We start from the raw sequence: 23925 nt of genomic DNA on the forward strand, positions 1-23925 counted from the left end.
TGGGAATATCTCCCTTTCATTCATGGGATATGTTCCCAATACAAGGTGCTAATATCTTGTGGGTAGGAGATTCTGAGTGGCTCAAGCTCATGAAGTGGAGAAAAGGTCGTGATGGGATTTTTCACAAGAAAAAACTCTTCTGCATACACCTTCAAAGTGAGTGACCGCCATCTGTCCCTTCGCACGCAATTAGGTTGTCCCGCGTGCGGGGCTAACGGGATGGCCGTTAGCTCGTCCCATTAGCCCCAAAACTAGCCCAAAACCGAGTCAAAAATTCTCGCGTGCTTGAGCTGCCGGTCCCCTGAACTCCGTTCTTCCCCCCTCACTCGAGTTCTCCTTCTTCAGCACCGGCGACCGCTCCGGTCAGTTCACCTTGACCGGGTATTCTCCAACATTATTCTTATGTGTATGAAATTTGGATACACTTCATTCAGTTATCCAACGTAATACCAGCCGTCGAGGCACCGGGCTACACTTCATTCAGTCGGGCGAGCTGCTATTACTTCATTCAGTTACCAGAGCAGAACGCCATGACCATGCAAGCGTAATGCGAAGCTTCCAATTCTGCATAGAGAGAAGGAAGGAATAGATGGTCCAGCATCTTCAGAATCCTCTTCTCCGTCTCCGCTGTCTCTACCTTCTTCTTCAACGTAAGCGCTTCTTTATCCACAACCTCCATGGCGTAATAGCAGCTATCATCGCCAGCACTGGAGGTCCTGAGACGGCACAGGTAGACGCTCCCAATGTCGCCGCTCCCAATTTGGCGAACGAGCTTGAAATCCTCCCTGAAAGTCAACCCGCTCTTGCAGCGGGAAATGGCAGAACATATAGCTTCCCATGCGAAGTCCGACAACCGGTGGGGCTTGAAGGTAAAGCTCTCAGGCGAGTAATAAGACGAAGTCTTGGCGGAGATTTCGAGAGCATCAAATGAAAGACGACTGATGCTACTGCAGCTATCGCTGCTCATCGAACTCTGGCTAGAATTTAGTGTCTCTGCTAAACTGATTTCACCTTCTAAATCCCGCAAAAACTCGTACATTTTAGGATCAGAGACTCCACTTCACCTCTTCAAAGCTCTTCTGCGTATGTACGCTTGAAAGGTTCCTACTTCCTACACAACACTACATCGAGTTTCTAAGTTTCTTCTGAAAACGCTTTCAGCAATATATAAAGCACCACCTTCTTTTCCCCAGCGACTCAGAACGTAGCAAGCAGAAATGCAACAAGCAACTACCAGTCAAGGAAGTAACGAACAAAGGAACCTAATCTTTTCTCCACCAAGAATCTAAGGTCTCAAAAGAGAAAGAAAATTGAAAAAAGAAAGCTTCCAGAAAGCAAAGAAGGAAGAACGAATAACCGAGGATTTTACTAGTGTTTCTTTTGTACGATCTCCGCTGGTTCTCGAATCAGATACGAAGATGATCGTAGAAATCCGAGGATTATGACGCGGTAACAGGCTTCGATTCTTTGAGAGCTTGGAATCATTGCTCCCCAAGTCCAAGTTCCCCTCTCTGAACAATTAAAAAAACAGTCCAGATTCGATTTTCCTCAACGAACCGTCAAAGCAGCTTCTCCTTCTCCATGAAAAGACCTTGGAAGTTCAACTCACAGCTCCTTCCTTCTCCACCGAGAGGCAACATGCATCATTCGAACCACCATTAAAGGACCATCAACTTCAACCCCTCGTCAGAGCACTGCTCGTTGGAGTCAAGGTGAACTGACCGGAGCCGTCGCCGGTGCGAAGAAGGAGAACTAGGGTGAGGGGAGAAGAAGGGGGTTCAGGGGACCGGCAGCCCAAGCACGCAGGAATGTTTGACTCGGTTTTGGGCTAGTTTTGGGGCTAACGGCCATCCCGTTAACCCCGCACACGGGACAAGCTAATTGCGTGTAAAGGGACAGATGGCGAACGCTCGGCGTGTGGGGCGCAGATTTGAACTCCTTCGATTTAGCTGCTCATAGAGTGGCTTTGAAGAAACTGGTACTACTAAGAGCCCATTTGGGAAGTGGGAGGGGCTTCTTCTTTGAGCCGCTACAAAGAAGCGCGATGGTTGAGCGTGCATGTTTCAAATAAGCTATTTCGAGTACTTCACTCAACAGTCAGAAAATGGCATCCGGAACACATGTTTCATGTTTGTACTCTGAATTTTTACCAAATGTAGCTTCTGCTATTTCTATGTGCCTATGTGGGGGGCATCTTGAAACACAAGAAGCTGCTGTGCGAACTGCGAAAGCCCTCCCAAACAGCTATTAAATAAAACTAGCTTCACCGGAAAGTCAAATTTTTGGGCTGAATGGAAGTATATCATTGTTTTCCATGTTTTGCACCAAACAAAAGTATATAGGCTCTTTGTGTGGGGCCCACATTGCAAAGCCAAGAGGCAAGAGCCACAGTGTGAATGTGAAACCCCTCCCTAACACAGGCAGCATTTGGGAAGGCTTTCATGCAGTATCTTCGGACATTGTATTGTATGAGCCAAAAAAAAAAAAAGAAAAAGAAACAGAAGGTACCAACACAGCTCAATCACCGCATAAGCCCCTCCCAAACGGGCTCTAATAGTAAAAAGCAGTGAATTAGGAGTTCTATCAGCTGCATCAGGTCATCAGATACAGGGACCCCAGGTAGGGATGTCATTGTCAATGGATCGGGTTAAATTGTAAATCCGGATTGACCCGCTCCTATTAGGGCCAAACATATTCGGCTTTAGGATCAGATTAGGGTTTTGATCATTCAACCTAACTTGGATTCGGGTTTTGGCTGACCTGCCCCACTGGGCCATGATACCCTACATATATACGAAGTATCCTTATATCTTTTAACTTCTAACTATAGCCTTAAAGTCCAAGATTTATTTACATGTTAATTTTGGTTTTCTTTTTTCTTTTAATGGAAAAAATAACACTTCAGAATCTAATAAACAATTTTCTAATTTAAATTAATGGACTTTAAGTCTTCAAAATGTGTTGAAAAAAGTGCATTTGAAATGCTACAAGTCGGGTCGGGTCAAATTTGAAAATTATGCTTTTTTAAGTCGGATTGGGCCATTGGAGGGTCGGGTTCGGGTTGAGGCAAACCTGACCCATTGACATCCCTAACCCCAGGGGCTCTGTTGAGCGTGAGACCACCTTTTCTTGTTCTGGGACCCCTCTCTCTCTCTCTCTCTCTCCGGAGGTGGTCTTATAAGCTACAACTTTGGGTTGCCTTGGTGTGTGTAGTCGGTGGGTCTGCAACTTTTGATGCATCAAATTTAACTTTTGCTGCATCAAATCTTGTATCCAAGGCTCAGTTTGTAAGGGGTACTACCGTAGAAATACAAATATGTATACATTTTATATTATTTTGTATGTATTTATATTATACATATTTGTGTTTACTCCTTCAGAGACTAGTTATATACAGTGCAAAACCTTACATTTTGGATTATTTTGTACTGTAAAGCATTTGTATTTGCAGAAATCAAACCGATACACTCCATTTCCATGTATATTGTATCGAAGCCGAAGTGCTAGAGTTGGAAACTTGGAATTACGTTGCCGTTGGTATGCTCCTCCGACACCCGCATCGCTTCGCTCCCACCTCTTTTTTCAATTGCTTACGTGGTGCTATTTGTAATGAAATCTTTGAATTTAGTTTTCAACGGCATTCACATTTGAATTGAACCCACCAGCCTCATCATCGAAAACAAAACCACCAGATACCCCCCCGCTTCTCGTTCTCAATAAAATTCCAGAAAATGGTAGATTCGGTCTTTGAACATGTTCAGTTTTTCACTGTTTGAATTGTTAAGGGCATTGGATCGGAACTCAAATCTTTGAGAGCTCAGTTCAATGCCAGATCACATCCCACGGTCCCCCACCTCCATGAAGTTTCATCAAGGTTCCTGAAACCTGAAAACTGGCGACGTTTTGATAACTAGCCTGTCTTTTCCATTCATGATTCCTCACCATGACAATAATGGTGCTACTAGAAGTAATTTTCGTGTTTGCACGGTTAGTTTCAGTTTCACAACCCCTCCCAGTCCCCCGATATATATCAAAACATCAATAATCCATTCTACCCTCGTGAGCCCATCATCAACCTTACGCAGAAAGCAAAACTGTTCTATAATACAATACCCATGGGCCATGCCAAAAGGTGTATAAAGAGTTTTAAGTCTCAACACCAAACAGCATCCACATGATTCACAAAATACAAGATGCAGAGTTGAAACTATCTCAACATTTTCGCAAGCATTAAAGAGTTGTATAATCTTCCATTAACAAGATCATTAAGTTGGTGTAAATTCAAGTTTTATACAAGTTAGGCTCATCATAGTTCTCTAATTCCGGCTATCAACAGGGCCGCCACGCACATACAAATTTTTAAAGGTAAATCAAGACACCCTCTCATCTCATCGTCAACTCCTATCTAGTGTCAAAAAAAAAATCCAAAGTTAAAATTCCTTACTACCCCTTTTCTCCCTATTATATCAAAATTCAAAAAACAGTAGCATCTGCACCTGACAAACAGAACTTCGCACAGAAACAGCTGCTTGGTTCACCCACATTTAGCGGCTAACTCTTCCATTGGCATTCTGATCCACTCTTTGATAACCATCTCCACTGCGACCATAAGAGACCCACCCTCGCCCTGAAAACTCACCCCGGTTTCCAAACTCATTTCTCCCATAGCCACGGTTGCCACCATAATTCCCACGGCCCCTGAAATTGTCATTTCTAAACCCACCTCTTCCTGGAGGGAACCGACTGCCCCTTCCACCACCACTTCCACTGCCAACTGCAAGAACCAGTGACACTGTAAGTCTCGATAGCAACAAATGTGGTGAGCCTGAAAAGCTTACATTGGGGAAACTGCTCAAGATATTTTAACTTGCCTCGAGTTGTAGTTCTCTTCTCCTCAACAAAAGCTTGACGCCCCCCAATCATGATAGGTGAAGCCTGAAAAGTTTACACGAACATACCAGAAATAGATAATGGAAGCAGAATAAACAAATGAAAATGTTGACAGAATTGAAGCTTCTTTTAACTCTATAAATACTATGCCAAACCCATAGATTAGTGTTGCACCACCCTCTGCAGCACAAGGTCGGTGATGCCTTTGATAAGAAACTGCAGTAACAGTGTGATGATGCCAAAGAGAGAACTTCCCTAAAAGCACAAAAATTCTAAGATAGAACCCAGGAGGGGAGAGTCCATCTGGTAAGGAATGTTACAGCCTGGTAAAGAGGCCCAACTCTGAAGGCTTCTGTTATTGCATTATTAAGACCATTGAATGTATGACATAAAAGGTCCTCGGTTAAATTAAATCAACATGTTATTGGTGATGTTTTCTCAAGTTTTGACTGAGATTTGGGTCTAAGGGAAACTGAGATTTCACAGCCGTTTGATTTAATTAAAATCCTTGGTGGAGTGTTCTTGGATCCACTTAAATATGATGGCTGAATTTGGACCCTCTCCCCTTGCAGATCCTTCTCTTGTGTTTCTTTCTTCAAAAGGCCTTACATTATCTTTTGCCCACGTTGCAGACGTTTCTAGTGAAATGTTTTTGGGGGAGACCCACTCCTAGAGTAGGAGCTTTAAATTGGGAGGTCTACCATGAGAAAATTAATACTTGTGACTTGCTACAGAAAAGGAGACCTTATTCCTGCCCATCTCCTCATTGGTGTGTTGTCGACAACAAAGCAAATGGTGAATCTTGCTTTCACTCACTAATCTCCTGTCTATTCGCTAAAGGCATTTGGGATTGGTTGCTTGCTTTATTTGGTTGCAAGTTGATTCTTCCATCCAACATGGCAAGCTTCTTTGCTTCTACTTCTACAAAAGAGAGGTAGAGCCATGTGGAGAACCTAAGAGTTGCAGTAACATGGATACCAATGGGAGGAGAGGAAATTTTAAAGAGAGACGGGAGCAAGGAGGCATCGATCTGATGTATAACCATTACAGTGGTTCACTGGCTAAAACTCCCGGAGCTGTTCTTGGACCTGGTCCAACCCGCTTTAAACTGAAATTAAATCAAATCAGACCTATAATCAATCTGAAGGGCAAAATGGTAATTCAAGGAAAACTTTAAGGGCACACAATTCAGCCAAGTTGAAAGGGATTTTAACAGAAGAAAGTCAAATAGAAGGGCCAAGGAACACCTGTGAAGTAGATTTCTACAAGACAAAAACCAATGGGACGTGTGTGTGTGTGTGTGTGAGAGAGAGAGAGAGAGAGAGAAAACAAATGGTTGAGCAACTCCGTTCCCAAAATAGGAGGGGGAATCTTATGCAGAGGCTACAGAAATCAAGATAGCTAGCCACATCAAAATGCCTCTTGGAAAAGGCATATGGAAGTCTTATCATCCATCTGAAGTCCGAAGGTCAGACATATTTAAAAGAAACAAAAAAGACAACTATTTTGAATTATAAAACATAAACATAGAAAGTGCAGAGTGTATACCTCAATTGCACTCTGCATGGAACTCAACAGCTCAAATTCAACAAAACCAAAACAGAATCCTTGGTTCTGCACAGAAAATAAGCATATATATTATGTTAGCAAATTCTATGTTGGAGTAATAAACACTAAACAAAGACACAAAAATATCCAAAACAAACCTTATTACTTCTAACTTGGATACCATTTGGCTTAATTGGCCCAAATTTTTTAAACACCTCCTCCAGTTGTTCAGGCATGGCATTCAAAGGCAAGCTCCGGATATAAATTGAGTGACCTTCAACTATAACAAAATGAGACAATAATTAGAGGAACAAGATATAAAGATACATATACATACATAACCTAACAGAGGCAAGGATGACATTTGCACTTGAGAATGAAAACAGTAAAACATCTTTAAGTAGACCATCAAGAATATTTTAAGAGAAGCAAGTAGGCATGTGAATGTATGTACCATACAATACATGAATACGCAATTACGCATGTATACACCTATTTATGCACATATTCTTGGAAGAAGCCACCAGCTCCTTTAACATGTACCCTGAATCTTTACCAGATAAGTTCATTTTCCCTCTTTATCACCTATTACGACTAACCCATGCATGCACTAATTTTGAATTCTATGATTTCTATCCATACTAGTATTACCACTCATTTCTGATAATATAACCTAAATTATAAATTAGTTAAGTAATGATAAATAATTGTTGAAAAGAAATATAATAAATTAACATTCTGACAATAGATATAGTACTGCACACATGTATACAAGTCAAATCAGTGCCTGACACGATCATATTTCAGAAAATGGATGTCCATTTCTCCAAAAAGAAAGGATAGATTACAATCTGTTATAATAAATGTTTCCACATGTTATAAGTATAACGATTAAGAATTGAGATTGTGTTATATCAAGGAAAAGCGGACAAGTAGATACCTTCCTCGGGAGCATTGCTACTATCAGAAGCTACATTGACACTAGGAGCTGATGCTTCAGGATCTAGAGCAGGTGCTGCAGACCCATTTAACTGTTGATCAGTGTTTGCGGGTGCTTCCCTTACACTATTAGTAGCTACATAAACCATTGTGGTAGATGCAGTACTTCCCTTTGTAAACTTTACCTTTACCAAATTTCCACATGTTAATTCAAGAAATCATTCAATATTTGGTTCAATAATTAGCATAAAAAATATATCTTCATTGCACAAAACTCACAATTGATGCATAAGACTTCTTAGGAGCATTCTCTGGGACTGTAGGAGTTGATTCAGGTGGTGGACCAGCTTCATTCTGACTTGAATGATCTGGTGCCTCAACCATAATCTCTACTTCAACATCTGATCCTTCCTCATTGCCAGATGAATTACAAACCTCCTTACCATTATTGAGATCCTCTTCTGTGTCAGAAGTTGTAGGGTCCAGCACAGGACGATCAGGAACATGAGTGGGTTCTGGAAACAAAAGTAAGAGTAAAGCTAAAAGCCTCTAAAAGAAATTTCAAAAGAAAGAAAAACAGAAAAAAAAACACAGTAATAATAAAATAATAAAAATATCAAAAACAACAGCCACAGCAACAAACAATAATAAAGCGAACCTGGATCCTGTGTCAAGGATGATGCCGAAGCACTTACACCAACATCATTAACAGACACAGGGTTGATCGCCTGTGCTTCATTTTGATCAACAAACCTAAATACATCATTCAGAACAAAATAACCCTTTTCTTGTGGAGCTAGAAAGAACAATTGGGTGAACTTCCTTCTCACATTATCCTTCCCAGTAAGACACCCCGTTACCAGGACAATCACACCGTCCTTGTAGGAGTCTTGTGCATCTACCGTCTCTATCTCTGCCTTATAGCCCTTGTAATCCAAGGAGAGGACCTTGTCATTGATGGCCTGTTCCAAGATTAAATACAAGCTTATTTCATCAGGTTGATGATAAACCATATTAAATTCAAGCTTACTAGTACTATATTAACAAAACTTGAGGAAATATGAAAACCAAAGTTTAATGCCTTTCTGGCACTAATGTTCGGTAAGATGAAAGAAGAGAAAGTACTTGTCAGGAAAAAAAAAAAAAAAGATGAGAGAAGAGAAAGAGAAGCAGAGACATTAACAATAGGAATACATATGGACAAAAGATAGGTCTGTAGAAATGGCAATCATTAATAAAACCTTAGTGGCTTACTGGCTTTTCACTATGCTGCATTGATATCAACATTTTTGTTCTTTGTTATTCTGTTAAATCAAGCACTTCAGTACTGAGCATGGATCACATCAAACTACACCATAATTCCAACCATAGTTGTCAAGACAACACCTAGGCAATGCCTAGGTGCCAATACGGCAACACCCCCATTGAAGGTCACCTCACTTCAGTGCCTAGCCTTTTTTTAAAGGCGTGTTTTATTTTCATTTTCTAAGATTATAATAATATAAATATTATTACACAAAATTGAATAATTTGTGGGTTTATATACTCGTTACTTCAAAACCTGAACCAAAAAGCAAGGAGAAACTTCTTTTCCTAGGGAAAAACAGGAGCTCACTCGTAATCCCTATATTTTCTGAATTTTCTTTTCTTTTTTCTTTTTCTTCTCATGAATATGTTGATTTTCTATATTTTGATATGAAGTTTATACTTATTTGATGAAATTTATTCAAAAAAAAAGCATTGCCTAACCTCAACTTGGCGCCTTCAAAACCATGACTCCAACATCCAACAAGTGATAATATTGGCATGCCTTTATCTTGGGAGCAAAACAAGTAATAACTAAGAAAGATAAGTAAGTCAGGATCAATGTTTCAAGGAATCATGTCAAACATGGCACCCTACAACTGTTGTTAGAGGTGTGCAAGACAAGGCAATGTGCTACACTAACAACTTGATCAACTCAACACATATGAGGCAACTATACATAGTGAGTCGACTACTTTTATCAAACTGATTACTTCTTTCTACCTTCTTTCCTTCCATTCATTGCCAAAACAGAAGCCCCACCATTATCCCATTTTTTCTTCTTTTTTCTTTTTTCAAATTAACACCATCCCTTTATTTATGTTATTTTTGCTTTATCCACCAAAATCTGGAAATATGGTGTCTTTTTTGTTGGGAGTTGGTTGTTTCTGCTACCCCACCCCATAAAAAAAGAAGTAAAAGTAAAAATGAATAATTTGTAATTTGCAATACAACCCCTAATTTATTTCCAAATTTATATAAATAAATTGTTTCAAGTTAGATGCAAGATTTTAAAAGGTAGATGGCTGAGGCTGAGGCCACTGATCCTGAAAAGGTAACGTGCCATGTAGGCCTCAAAGTCTATGTAGATATTATGCATGTATAAGACTATGAGTGTTTGTGTGTGTGTGTGTGTAAGACCAAACTTATGTGAATTTTTCTTGCATATTTTGGAATATCATTTATCTATTTGATAGCCAATTTGTAAATTTATTATTCTTCAGTATATGCCCTTAAGTAAGTCCTACTTTTTGGAACTTCTTTTTTATGATTTATTTTATATTTACAATCTTCCCTATTTCCTTAAACTGATTTACTAGTTAAAGAAAATATATATCCCATTTAGTCATTTACTTAACTAATATGTTCCAATTTATTTTTTGAAAGAAACTATAAATGCTCTCCAAATGATCTTATTGCAACTCCTTAACCGGCACTAAATGGGTAGTAACATAGTTGACAAGCCAATGCCTAGGCGCCAAGGCACCCTTTAATGGTCGCCTTGCCCAAATCTCTACATATTTATATATAAAACACCACATAATATTTTTACATTTTGTTTTATATTATTAATAATATTACAATAAATAAGTATACTAATTATTATAGTTTCTTTTTATTATTTTTTATTTGTTTGAGTTCAACCAACACAAAATCAGTGACAGTCTTGAAAGAACTTGAAGATTTTATCCAATTAGAACACAAGAGCAACCAATAAGACTTCTTCCTCTTCCTAGGACAAAAGCAAGGGCCTGACTACTAAATTTCCTATACTTTGTTTTCATTCTTCTTTTTCTTCTCATAAATATGTTGAATTTCTATACTTTGATATGGGGTTTATGCTCATTTCATGAAGATCATGGTAATTATTAGTTAAAGACTATTGATTATTACCATGAAACCTAGGGTACCCTAGAATTTATATTTTTTATTTTAAAAAACTCGTTGCTTAGGTGTCCTACCTATGAAGCTAGGCAACAAGGTAGAGGTGTAAACCGGGCCGAGTTTTTTATTTTAAAAAACTCATTGCTTAGGTGTCCTGCCTATGAACCGGGCATGACCCAGCCCGCGGCACAACAAGGCCTACGACAAGCTGAGTGCAGCCTGTTCAAGAAAACAAGCCGTTGGGGCCCTTGGGGGACACCCTGAATGGCTAGTTTCAGCTTTTTTTTAGGGGGTCTTTACAAAAATACCCCCCTTAATCAACAACTATAAGCCTATAAATAGTTTATATAGGGGTATTTATGTATTTTGCCTTCGGGGGGAAGAAAAGGACAACAATGCCCCTCCAACAACTATATCCTATAATATAACTAGTGTGGGACTTTGGGGGCATTTGAGTAAAATGATAAATGACTTTATAATGACCAAAATACCCCTCCAAACAATTAAAAAACGGCTAATTTTTAGGGTATTTTGGGCAAATAAATTATTTTCAACTCCTATAAGTAGCCCTATCATCCACCATTCTCATCACACCAATTCAGCAATCCTCTTCTCAATTCTCATACTCTCTCAATCGCTCATTTCATTCTATCAACAATGTCAAACACTCGTACACTTAGCAATTTAGGAGGCTTTGGCCTCTGAGGTTTCAACCGTTGAAATCAAGTTGAGATTTTGAACCAGTAATCCAACCATCCGGGTAAGTGCAATTAAATTAATTTTTACTTTTTTAGAATTAAAAAATGGCTGGCTCTTCCTCCCGAAACCAATTCTCCAACAGTAAGTTCACTAACCCGATTTGGAAAGTACTTAGAATTGAGGAGGTTGAGGGGAAGGGAAAAAGAACTGTTTGCCAAAAATGTAAGATTGACTCAGTGTTTTAAAAGCAACAAAGTGCAAGGCGCAAAAATAAGTGCAAGGGCTAATTTGCGCCTGAGGCGCACGCCTTTTTAAGAAAGGCGCAAAATTACAAAAAAAAAAGTCAAAAAAATCAAAAAAATCAAAAAATACTAAACATAATGTTAATAAAAATATATAACCTTAAATTTTAAAATAAATGTTTTAAAAAACCTATTATCTAAAATTAAAATACATAAACATAACATGTCAAGTGTATTCAAATGAAAATTTAAAAATAAAAACAAACATATAAAGCATTTTCAAGCATGTAAAACCCACAATCTCTTTTTCTCCTTAATTACTTTGCTTCAAGTAACTAATGTGATGTAAAACATATTGCATTCTTGATTCTATGAGTCGCCTTTGTACCACGCCTCTCGAGGCAAGCCCGAAAAAGTCTATGTTAGGGTTTGAAATTCTTATTTCTCACATAAAAAATAATGATTTTATAACTTTCATTGCCTTTTAAGAAGATATTTTATTGCAATGAATGAATGAACATTGGCAAATAGGGGGTTCTCGAAGCTCCGCAATGAAAGTTATAAAATCATTATTTTTTATGTGAGAAATAAGAATTTCAGACCCTAACGTAGACTTGTTTGGGCTTGCCTTGAGGGGCATGGTAGGGGGTCCGTGGGCAGAGCCCCCAGCCCATCCGTTAGACTCAAAAAAAAAAAAAGAAAAAAGCGCAAAATTTTAAAAAGGTGCATGCTTGGGCTAAGGCGCCAGGCGCATCAAGCATGCGCCTTTTGAAAGGGGTGCGCCTAGGACCTGGGTGAGGCACATACCCCAAAATGCGCCTCGTCTATGTACCTAGGTGCGCCTTTTAAATCATTGGATTGACTTTAGCTTCAGTAGCAAGGGTGGTACTAGCCACTTGGGCAGACATTTGCTCTTCCATGAGAAACAAGAAAAAGACATCTACTTTAAAGATTTGTTGGATGTTGAGGATAAATTACAAGACCATGAGGGCATGACACTACTACACCTGATGAAGCAGATGATTGAAGTCAAGGAGATGAAGTAGTTTTTTCAATTTTATTTAAATTATTTGTTATTTTTTCAACAATGTAATTTTTTACTTTCAATTTGTAAATTTTTTATATTTTAAATGAAATAAAATTCGTATTTTTCCAATTTGTTTCCAAAAGAAGGTTAAGTAATTTAGTTTTACTTAGAGAAAAAAAAAAAAAAAGGCAAAATACCCAAAAAAAACAACAAAAAAACAATATGGGCCTTTCTAGACCGGTTCAGCCCAGACCTGTGACATGGCATGACACAGCACAGGCCCACATGGACTCGAGTCGTGGGCCATGGGCCATGCTGGGCCAACCCCCCAAATTATCCCAAGGGAGGGAGGCACGGCCCGACTAAATCCACGTGTCGGCACGGCCCAATTTACACCTCTACAACAAGATGGCCCCTATCACATAGCTTCACCTTGGTACCTTGAAAACTATGGGTAGTAAAACAATTAGAGTGTTATTAAATTACCATATACACATATTGAGGCCTTAGCCTTGAGGCCTTATCAAATATCAATTTAAACATGTTTTATTTGGTGTAAAAAAAAAATTGAGGCCTTAGCCTCAACAACTTGAGGCTAGAAGCTACAAGGCATATGCCTCTTGCTACATGAGGCATATGCCTCAATATAAGGTATGTAAGGTTATAGAGGAAAGGTGATTTGGACATGCCTCACCCTCCTAACCTTTTAAAACTAGGATTTGTTGTAGACTGTTACACTTTTACTTTGGCTTTCAAAAAAATGTTACACTATTACTTCTAAGTAAAAAATACATATTTTTCATGTTAGTGTAATTCCTAGTGCAATCTATTTTGAATAGTAGTTACCTTGACAACAATGTCCCATGTATAGAAACAAGTCAACATTTCAGCCAAGAAAAGATTGAATATATTATACTTATACATATCAATTATAATTTATATTTATGTGTTATTTAGATATTTTCCATTTGCAGCCTACTCTAGGAAAGTTATTTTATATAAGAATTAATATCATTTGGGGAACATGGTGCAAAAGCCAACCCTATGCAAGATAAAGTTTGTTGACTAGAGTTTGAGTTTATTCATTTCAACTGCATGATCATAGTTCTGCTTGAAATTGGCCAAAGTTCAGAGTTAATGGCACATCATATATTCATATCCTGCCTAACATTAAACGTGTGCCTGTCTAGGTTGCATATCAAAGCCAAACAGAATAAGCAATATCCTATTGGTACATTATGTAATCTTTACTTCTCAGAAAAAAAAAAAAAGGAAATATCCTATTGGTACACTATGTAATCTTTTGTTTTGAAGGCGTTATGTAATCTTTTTAAATATACATAAAATGTTGGTTTCCATCACATAGAACACAAACACAGAAACTCATTGCTTCGGATTTTTATCAGAAGGTCACATCTTGAATAAGTAGCAGCCACTCATCAAGACAAATCCAGCCAGCTTCTCACTCAAAGGCACAGGTAGCAAAATTATAAGTGAACATCTGGCTTGGCTAACAAAAGATTCTTTATCATAGAAGCATGTGGTTTTAATGGAATCAGAAGATTTCGGTTTCCCCATGCATCCTTTGACAAAGTATTCTTTATCAGAAAACCAGGTTGTTTTAATGGATAATCAGAAATAGTATGTCTTGTTTATGCATCCTTTACTGCTCTAGAAAATATGGATGCAACTTGGGTGGGCTTGGGTTGGGCTTTTGTCAAATTTTGAATGAGCCCAAGCCTAAAGGCCCAAGTCTGAAATAGTGTAAAATGCTAACTCGGGCCAAACCTGAATTGCATCCCTATTCCCTACTAGCAAAGGTCCAAGAATAGTAGCTTTACAAAAACATTATACACCTTGATCTATCATAGAAATATCATACTGCAATACCAAGAAACTCACCTGCATTGTTGTGACCGATGACATTGTTCCATTTGGTTCTGGCCTGCTGAACACGCTAGAATCCTGATAAAATCTGTAAACTAACTCTGGCGAGTGATGAAGAATGAGGTAATACTGCTCCACAAAGGCATTTCCAACCACTTGAGCACTGGGAGCATGAGCTGGACTTGCTGTCTGCATTGCCATCCCTGCAGAACAGTCCACGTCTCACGAATAGGACTTCATAATTGGGTTTTTCTTTCTTTTTTGTGTGTGTATGTGTTAGGGAGGGTAACAATTGTGCAGTCAAGGTACATGACCAACACCAACCCACTAAACAAAAAATGTAATAATAAATGATGCAGGGAGGGTGTCAAATAAACGGCAAAGAAAAGTTAATTAACAATCAAACCAAAGAGCAGGACATAGTATTCATCAAAAAAAAGAGGACAGAGACTAAAAAAAGCTCCATAATATCCAGGAGAAAACTTTTGAGAAGCTAAAGCACCAAAACCACAATATGATTCAAGAGAAACAGTAAAACAGTAGTAGCTTTTAAAATACAAAAGAAATGAGAGCAGAATAACTCCCGATATGAAAGAGAGAGAAAGTAAACAATACAAATTAAAATCTAATAGACAGTATTTGCACTATTGATGTGGTACTTGAAGTTCAATTAGTACTTGAAAATATCAACAAGGAACCACTATCAAACATTACACTTGAAATCTGGGCCTAAAAAATTGGGGCATTATTAAAGTAACTTAGGTTCAGTTTGGAAAGGGTACAAATACAAATATGTACAGTGCAAATACATATAAAATACAAGATTTTGCATTCTACATATTTATATTTGTACTCCTTCCAAACTGAACCTTAGTTAAAAAGGCCAGAGAACTTAAAAAGGAGGCATGCGTTATAAGAATATAAAACAATATGGAATCAAATCTTTAATAACAAGTTAATAACAAACTAAAGAAAAACCCTTTGTTAAAAGTATTCCTATGATGAGTGCACGTAATTGTAAAAAAAGATGCTATAAAACCAAAACCTAATAACAAACTCATACAATTCCGAGATCCAAAAAAAAAGGAAAAAAGAAAAGAAAAGGTACCTACAAGTAGATTCAACACTATGAGAAAATAATGAAACTTTAGCTCAAATCGTATCCATTATTGATGATTAAAGGATGATGAGTATTCTCATCCAAGGAAAATGTACAAAGTACAAACCGTAAGTAAACCGGAAAAGAAAAAAAAATTCAAAAACCTAATACTTTAAGAAGCCCTAAAAAACTGGGTAGGTAGTGGAGGTAAGGCAAATCCATTCACCTAAATCAAACCTTACATATTAATGAGACATGAGAATACAGAGAATGACCCAAAAATCCAAGCCCAGTAGATGAACTCCATGATCCCCGAAAAAACTTGTCAGGAAAAATAATTAACCTACTTAAAAACAAGAAAATAATAAATAGCTCAAATCCACCAAACAGAAAACAAGCAAGTGAACGAAAATCGATAAATTGTACGTAAATAACCTGTCAAACGAAAAATACACCTTCTCCGATCGAACCCACAAAAAAAAAAGTAATTAAGTAAAGTACCCACCCAATATAAGAAGACAACTGAACTTCGGAATAGAAACCTTATCATCTTAACTGAAATAATAACAACCCGAAAACAAAAGGCATGATTCAAAGAGTCCAAAGCAGCAGTGACTCGAAAAAACAGAAAGAATAAAAAATAAATAAAAAATAAAAAATCTACCTACATAAAGTTTGGTAATCAATACATGCACTTGAGCTATTCAGTAAATAACAGACGAGCATAAGAAGAAAAAAAAAAACTAAAAAACTAAAAACAGTAGAAAATACCTCTTATTGGATCGATTGGACTCTCCGAATGATAAACAAGAGAGATGCAGAGAGCGAGAGGAAGAGGGAGACGGAGAAAAAGTGCGCGTGTAATTGTTTATCAGAGCACAGAAAGCGAGGGAGAGTAAGGGTGAAGCTGAGCGGTTAGAGACTTAGCGCACGACAAAAGGAAGGAAGCAAAAGAAAGAAAGGGAGAAATTCGTTCAGATCTTAAAAAATAAAAATAAATAAAATGAAAGGGAAGCTGGGAAGGCTCGTTGTCGGGATTTTATTCAATTTGTGGAGGGTATTTTCGTCATCATATAATGAACTAGTCGAGGACTCGAGGAATCGAATCTCAGTACAACTCCAATAAACAAGAGGCTTTTTTGGAATGCAATAGCCGACGTGGCACGAAGGGTATTAACTTAAGTATGTAACGAGAATGGGTGGGCCCCATATGATAGACGGCTGCAAAAACGCTACATAAACATTTCATTTCAGCGTGCATTAGGAACATCTCTAAAAAATGTTCAGTGGGAGATGCTCCTAAATCCTAATACACGGTTGGGATATGTTATGGGGCGTAGATATTCTCTATTAAATACGAGTAATCTGATGGAGTATATGATCGTGATGTTGCAATACATCTCTACCGTCCGATTCGTCTCTGGACTCTGGTCAACTCCTAAGACAAGGGTCTGATTGATTTACACTCAGAATTAGAATATAAATCAGAATTAGAATCCCATTGAACATGTATGGTTGAGATTGAAATTGGAATCAGAATGAGATTTGGCTGTAATGAATTTCAATTCTTAAGGCTCAGATTAGAAGGAGTACAGATACAAATATGTAGAATGCAAAATCTTGTAGATTGTATTATTTTTTATGTATTTGCATTATATATATGTTTGTAATTGTACTTCTTAGACTAAGTTTGAAAAGAGTACAACTATAAATATAGAGTGCAAACCTTATATTCTGTGCTATTTTATATGTATTTATATTATATGTATTTGCATTTATATTCTTTCCAAACTGAACTTATGGGAGGAAGAGTGAATAGCCATTCCCTCAAATAGAGAAATGCCATTCCACCAAAATTGGGAATGGAATGTTGATTCTGCCTAATCAATCAGTTGAAATTGGAATAGCATATTCGAGACCTCTATCCCGACAAAGCCAACCGACCCTAAGAATTGGCCCTAGACAGCAATAAGCACTAGCTAAGAAGCAATGGAGGTACCCAGCCTTACTCGTGGTAAAACCTCTACAAAGCCAAACATCTAAATGCCATAGCATCTAAGTTAAATATATTGTTGTGAAAAAAGATCCAGCCTTTATTTCTTCATTTCTTTTTTTTTTCTTGGGGTAGAGGGGTTTCAAACTTGGGTATTACATAGTGAACTTTATAGGAGGGTCGGACTGTGGAAAGAACAAGGTGCAAGTGAGGTTCCCTGGCGTTTAAAATTTCGATATGATATGCCCGCATCAGATGCATCTTTTAGTATATAATACACTTATTCTAAGGTGTTTTTAACAAACCTTTTTTCTAATAACTAAAATACAAAAATAGGCTCCTCTAAAGTTTTGAAAATAAATAAAAAGAAAAGAATAAGGTTCAAAATATCGATACATCCATTTTAACATATTGGGATGTTTGATGTCACAGCTATTTTTTGAGAGGGATGCCAAATGATCACCTCAACCATTGAGTCATCGGAATGAATAGGATTTTCTAAAGCAAAAAAACATTACCTTTAGAGCATGGCATCCAGCAGCACATCAAAAGACATTTACTCATCAATTCAACCAGGAAATATTCCCAAATTGTTGCTGAATGCCATGCTCTCATCATGTTTGAATGCTTTATAGCTTTTTAGCTTTCGGGAGAACTGGGCTCTGGGCTCAAATTTCAAACATCTCATAGGCATACCATCCATTGCAAACCAATCATCCACTCAAGAAAGATGCAAATTGGTGGCTATAAGTAGAGATTTTCACTGTTGCGCCAAACCCCATATAGAATTGACCCTATAGATGATAGCCAGACCACAAATCACAACCATATTTGTAATGCAACAAAATCCAAGTTAAAAGATTGAATGGCTTATTCCATTTTACCACTCTCCTAACCCTCCAGACCACCCTTGCACCAAATCCTCACATATCAAACATCAGAGATATTCGTTTTTTTTGGTGGTCAAGGAAGGAATACATGTCAAGATTTTCTCATATATAACTTGATGTTAACAGGGCGATTGCTTTGATGTGCTTTGCTGGGATTCTAGTTAAAGTCAAATCACATATCTATTTCAAGGATAGGGCATGGTTTTCGAATCGCCATTGACCCGGATGGTTGGACCATTCGACCCGGAAACCATTCAGGTAATCGGTTTTGTCTTATCCCAAATTCGGTCCCTGGCCAAAAACCATTGAATCAATTAACGGCCTATTGATCCTAGGGGTTGGAAGGCCTTTTTTTTGTCAAAATAGGCCATCTATTCAAACCGGACGTTCAAACCATCGACCTTAAAACCGGTGGTCAAAACAGTTCCATTTCTGAGTCGTTTTTTAAAGCCATGCGATAGGACATGGTTGAGCTTTTTCTAGCTTTTGAAAGGTTTAGATTGAAGCCCACACCCTGGTTGCAATTCTTTAACTTTTTGGCACCTGATTTTACACTCCAATGCTGATTCCAACGGGTATTCAATCAATGGAGCTAATTTGAGATATCATTTGTAGGTTAATGACGAGAGAGTCCTTTGTTGGCCCAATGACATAAAGTCAGTTCAGTCTCTTAACTTGGACTTTTAACAAGTTAAAAAAATTTGGCTGTATTTGGTTCGAAGAAAAAGGTAAGGAAAGGAAAAGGAAATGTTGGGGAACCTTTATAAACTTTGTATGGATTTCTTTTCCTTTTTTTTATATTTTCCTTCAAACCAAATATATGCATCTAAATAAAACATTTTCAAAATCTATATCTTCTTATACATTAAAATGTAATGTGCCAAGTTGGCACTTTTGTACTTGTTGTTTCTTGTCAAACATATTTATCTCTTTTTTTTTACTTTTTTTTAATTTTCTAAATTTAAAATTAAACAAAATAACTCAAGTAGCCAATCACTTTTAAGACCTTTAGATACCATTAACTCCATTCCCATGAACTCTTTTAATTATCTCTCATTATTAATTATTCCATTAACTCTCTCCTTAAATAACTAATGTCACTAATTCTCTTTTCTCTACATTGCTTCATTAAATTGCCCAAGATTCATTAAATTCATCTATATTCATATCCATTTCAATTTATATATCACATGAGTGCCCTACAACACATCCCAACTGTGTATTGGGAACGTCTCCCAATGACAAGTAGATGTTCCCAATGCACACTAAGATGTGCATGTGGGGCAAAGATGTGAGCTATTCAATTTAACTATAATTTTATATACATTAGATATATTAACATTAAATTATAATTATTAATAAAAAATAAATATATTGAAATGGATATATTCGAATGATGTATTATTAGACCAAATAATCTACTTCCATTTAAAAAAAATAGTTAATTTTTAAAATAATTTGCATTTCGAAATAAATATTATTTACTTCACCCAACAAATAAAGTTGATGTTTTAAATACTTATTTGGGTCCACGTTTAGGGTCAATGGCCCTTAACCTAAACCCATCTAATTTATTTCCCTCTTTATTAAGGGAGCCAAAGAGGTTTGACAGGAAATAATGAATTTTGTTAGGTCTCCCTGAGCTGTATGGTGAGAGGTAGGGGTGCAAATGGTAGAAAAAATACTTTTATTTTTTAGTTTCTTTATTTAAACTTTTATATTTCCTTTTTCTTTTAATAATTTATTTTATTATTTTTTAAAATATATAAGATCGAATCATGTTCGGATATCCAATGTCCTTATTGGATTTGAATCTGAATCAATATTTTGTGAGATTCAATCAGATCTTCGGTTCAGACCTACAATATATAGGATTGGATTTAGATATATCCTAATTTGAATTCAATCCGATCCGTTTGCGTTCCTAGTGAGAGTATCCTTAACTTCTCCTCTTTCATCTTTCTAATATAGATAGATATAAATAAACAATTTCAGTTTTTTCAGGTAGGCTAAATAGAATTTTACGGCTTAGTTTGAGTTGACAAATTTAGGTTTTGTCATCAATTTGTGTTCAACCTATGGTCAAAAATGGTTAAGAATGATTTAAGAGGGAAGGAGGGGTTTAATGAGGGATGAGAGAGAGAGAGAGAGTAATGGTGGATTTCATTTAGATACCATTAAGATCCAATAAGGTATTTATTCTAACTTCTCATATTTTTATGATTTAATTTAAAAAATAAATAACCATGTGCATGAAAAATGAGAGGAGAAAGAGGTTAGTGTCAGTTTTGTGGTGAGAGAGTGGCGTAGTTCGGAAACAAATCATGCTTAGAGAAACTTTAAAAAAAAAACAAAATAAAAAATATATATATATGAAGAAGAACAATTCTTCATTGAATAATTAGGCTGCGGAAACAATGCAAATGGAGTGTAAACTCCGGTCCAGGGTAAATCTGCAATATGGTTTAAATTTGCATGTGTTTGGCAACATTATATTTATGCATTGACAAATAACAGACCAATGCATATTTACATTGATAATAAGATATAAAAGCACACCAATAAAAAATAAGTAAATTTGCATTCAATTGGGGTTTTGATAAAAAAAAAGGTATTATTGAAATTCATGTTTGAAGATCCCGTTTATTATGCTAACTTGGTAAGTATGAATCAACATAGATAAAAAAAAAAATCATATGGTGAAACTATTTTGGTAAATACCAACTAAGATGGATCGTCTAAATCCAACTTAGTAAATGTTTGGGCCAAATCCTGAATTGCATAAGAGGGCCCATCACCTCCTCTCATTCGTCTTTCCAGTGTAAATACAAATTCCTTAATTTTTTCATTGTTGGCAGTGGCACCATGTTATTTATCCATCAAAAAATGAAGTTGAACGGTCTGAACTGGCTTAACTAGCATGAAGAGGGTTAATAGAGTCTATGTTAACATCACCTAGTTTAAAAAGTGCACCAAGTGTTTTGGCATCCAAAACGTTACCTCATAACCACACTCAAGAGTTGAATTATATCAAGGGGTAAATTTCTTAAATTACCCTTATCGTTTAGTTAATTGGCTAACAATACCTTTACTGGCTAACAATACCTTTACTGTTTGAAATTTGACTGATGCTACTCTTATTATTTCTGACAATTAACTAAGGGCCCGTTTGGTACATCTTTCCATACAGTCTTTTCGGCTGTTTACAAGCTGGGAAGACGAATTTCGGTCTATTTCCGTTTGTCACGTGGTAGATCTAGCTTCCAAAAGATGGAATGCTGAAATTACGCAAAAAGCTCATTTTGGGCTGATTTTGGGAAGCTCCAAACGAAACATCTCACGTCTTTTACATTTTATTATTGCGCGGAAAGACACGGAAATACGCATAGAAAGACGAGCATATGCCAAATGTGCTTCGGATTGCTCAGATCTTCATGCAAAAGCTCAATGCGTCTTTTGACTATTAGAATTACCAAAAGATCTTCCCAAAAAGGCGTGCCAAATGGGCCCTAACTCTATTCTTACCGTTAACCTCTGTCAACAATGCAAAATATCTAAACTACCCTTCAAAGTTCAAAGGTTGTTGTTGTTGGGTGGAGTTACATATATCTTTCTAGTTTCTACTCTACCTCTTTCTCTCTCCAATAGTTTCTACTCCACCCACCAGCTACTGGGTGGAGTTATAGGGTAGTGCTACCATCATTGCCCAGAGGAAGAAGATAGAGAGATCGGAGTTCAGTTGTTGTCGCCGTCGCCCAGAGGAAGAAGAGAGAGATCGGAGTTCAGATGATGTCATTGTTGCCCAAAGGAAGAAGAGAGAGATCGGAGTTCAGATGATGTCGTTGTTGCCCAAAGGAAGAAGAGAGAGAGAAAGAGAGATCAGAGTCCAAAGGGGGTTACCACTGTCGTCGCCTAGAGGAAGAAGAGAGAGAAAGAGAGATGGAAGTTCAGAGGAGGTTGCCGCCATCATCGCCCAGAGGAAGAAGAGAGATAGATGGGAGTTTAGAGGGGGGTTTCACCGTCGTCGCCCCTATTCAGTTCACTCATACCACTTCAGTTGCCGCCGCACCTATTTGGTTCACTCATTCTTTGCTTCTTCAAAAGAGCACCCCCATTGTTGAAGAAGACAGAGGATGAAGGATGTGTCGGTTCACTCATTCTCGGTTTTAATTTTCTTTTATTCTTTTTATGTTATTGACTGTGAAAAAGCTCAACATATGCTTTACTTTTTTGGGTTTTTTAGTTCTTTTATATAGTGTAGATACGGTGCAGTTCTCTCCGGTGATCTGGTGTTGATGGAGATTATGGGAGGAAGATCGAGGGAATAGAGAGAGGTCGGAGGATGAAGGGTGTGCCGGGTCGAGAGGAAGGGGATAAGGGTAGCATTGGGTTTTAAAAAATTTAAAACATCATGTGGTGTCATGTGTTTATGGGTTTTGACGAAATATTAACGGATGTTAACAATAAGGGTAGAGTTAGTCAATTGTAAAAAACAGTAAGAGTAGCATTAGTCAATTTTCAAACAATAAGGGTACACTTAGTCAATTAGCTGAACCAGATGATAGTTTAAGAAATTTATCTTTATATTAAATCTAACCAAGTTTTAAAAGGCTAAAGGCATAATTGAGGCATGGTGTCCCAAATGGTAGGACCGTTGCAAGAGTTGAGGTCGGCAAGTGGTGACAACAACTCTTCTTTGAGTAGCTCTTCTTTGCCACTTGAGTATCTCTGTCCTCTGTCCAATGTCTGATGGGCGTGTGGCGACAACAACAAGACGATGGTTGGCGAATCGACAACCCATGACGAAGACAAAGGAAGAGTGCAAGACGAAGGTTCAGAGGTAGAGTCGCCAACGAAGGTTCAAGGACAGAATTCTCTCTTCTCTCTATCGAAGTGTTTTGTGTTTTACTATCGAGGGTTTTAGTATTTTACTATTTTTTAAGTTTTAATCTTTTAAAAAATAAATAATAATTATTATACTTATTATATATATATATATGGACAAATCGAGGTGGGAATTGCATTCCCCATTCCCGACCCTATCGGGTCGGAGAGCCCGAATACCCGTCAGAGACGAGGGAAATTGTCACCCCTAATATAAAGCATCCTAATGCACGAGACTCCAATCAAATACAAGGTATGGGGAGGGACAAATGTATAGAGTCTTTTAGAGAGGTTGTTTCCAAGAAATAAAAAGAACATACGATAAATTAAAAGAATACAGTAGAGTAGATCTTACAAATATCTATAAAATACAAAGGTTTATACATGGTGAGTGATATCTCCTCCCAACAAAAAATTGTTCCTACACATTACAATAGATCTCTATGTCCACACATCTCATGTGTGGTGGGTCATATTCCCATGGTGAAATGACATAGGTCATGTTAGAACCATGTAAGAATAACTTTTGTTAGGAGGAAATTCTAATTCAAATTATGAACTTTTTACATTCCAATAAATAATAACTAATCAACTAACAATGATAAGCGGTAATAATTAATCAACTACCTGGTGGTAAT

At 37.3% G+C, this 23925-nt stretch overlaps 1 protein-coding gene and 1 pseudogene across 4 annotated transcripts; both read right to left on the reverse strand.

Annotated features, from left to right (window-relative positions):
• Window positions 1–508: 508 nt before the first annotated feature.
• On the reverse strand, window positions 509–1039 carry LOC148863325 (protein kinase PINOID pseudogene; annotated as a pseudogene).
• Window positions 1040–4218: 3179 nt separating this feature from the next.
• On the reverse strand, window positions 4219–16534 carry LOC148863326 (nuclear transport factor 2-like). Of its 4 annotated transcripts, none has more exons than XR_016109923.1 (10): window positions 16292–16534; window positions 14437–14624; window positions 8036–8339; window positions 7657–7892; window positions 7379–7562; window positions 6597–6718; window positions 6439–6504; window positions 4872–5998; window positions 4497–4774; window positions 4219–4405 (listed from the first exon to the last, which is right to left on the reverse strand). XR_016109923.1 is itself a non-coding variant. In XM_088978166.1 (10 exons), the coding sequence occupies exons 2-9, from the start codon at window positions 14620–14622 to the stop codon at window positions 4545–4547; spliced, it is 1392 nt and encodes a 463-aa protein (XP_088834292.1). In that variant the 5' UTR covers window positions 14623–14624; window positions 16292–16534; the 3' UTR covers window positions 4219–4405; window positions 4497–4544. The 4 variants fall into 4 exon arrangements, 2 of the variants coding, with proteins under 2 accessions (XP_088834292.1, XP_088834291.1); XM_088978166.1 differs by having other exon boundaries at window positions 4872–4935; XR_016109922.1 differs by having other exon boundaries at window positions 4219–4774.
• Between the last annotated feature and the right edge of the window lie 7391 nt (window positions 16535–23925).

This window comes from Nelumbo lutea, chromosome 3, assembly GCF_056320005.1.
Source record: "Nelumbo lutea isolate HS-2025 chromosome 3, American lotus-T2T, whole genome shotgun sequence".
NCBI classification, from domain to species: Eukaryota; Viridiplantae; Streptophyta; class Magnoliopsida; order Proteales; family Nelumbonaceae; genus Nelumbo; species Nelumbo lutea.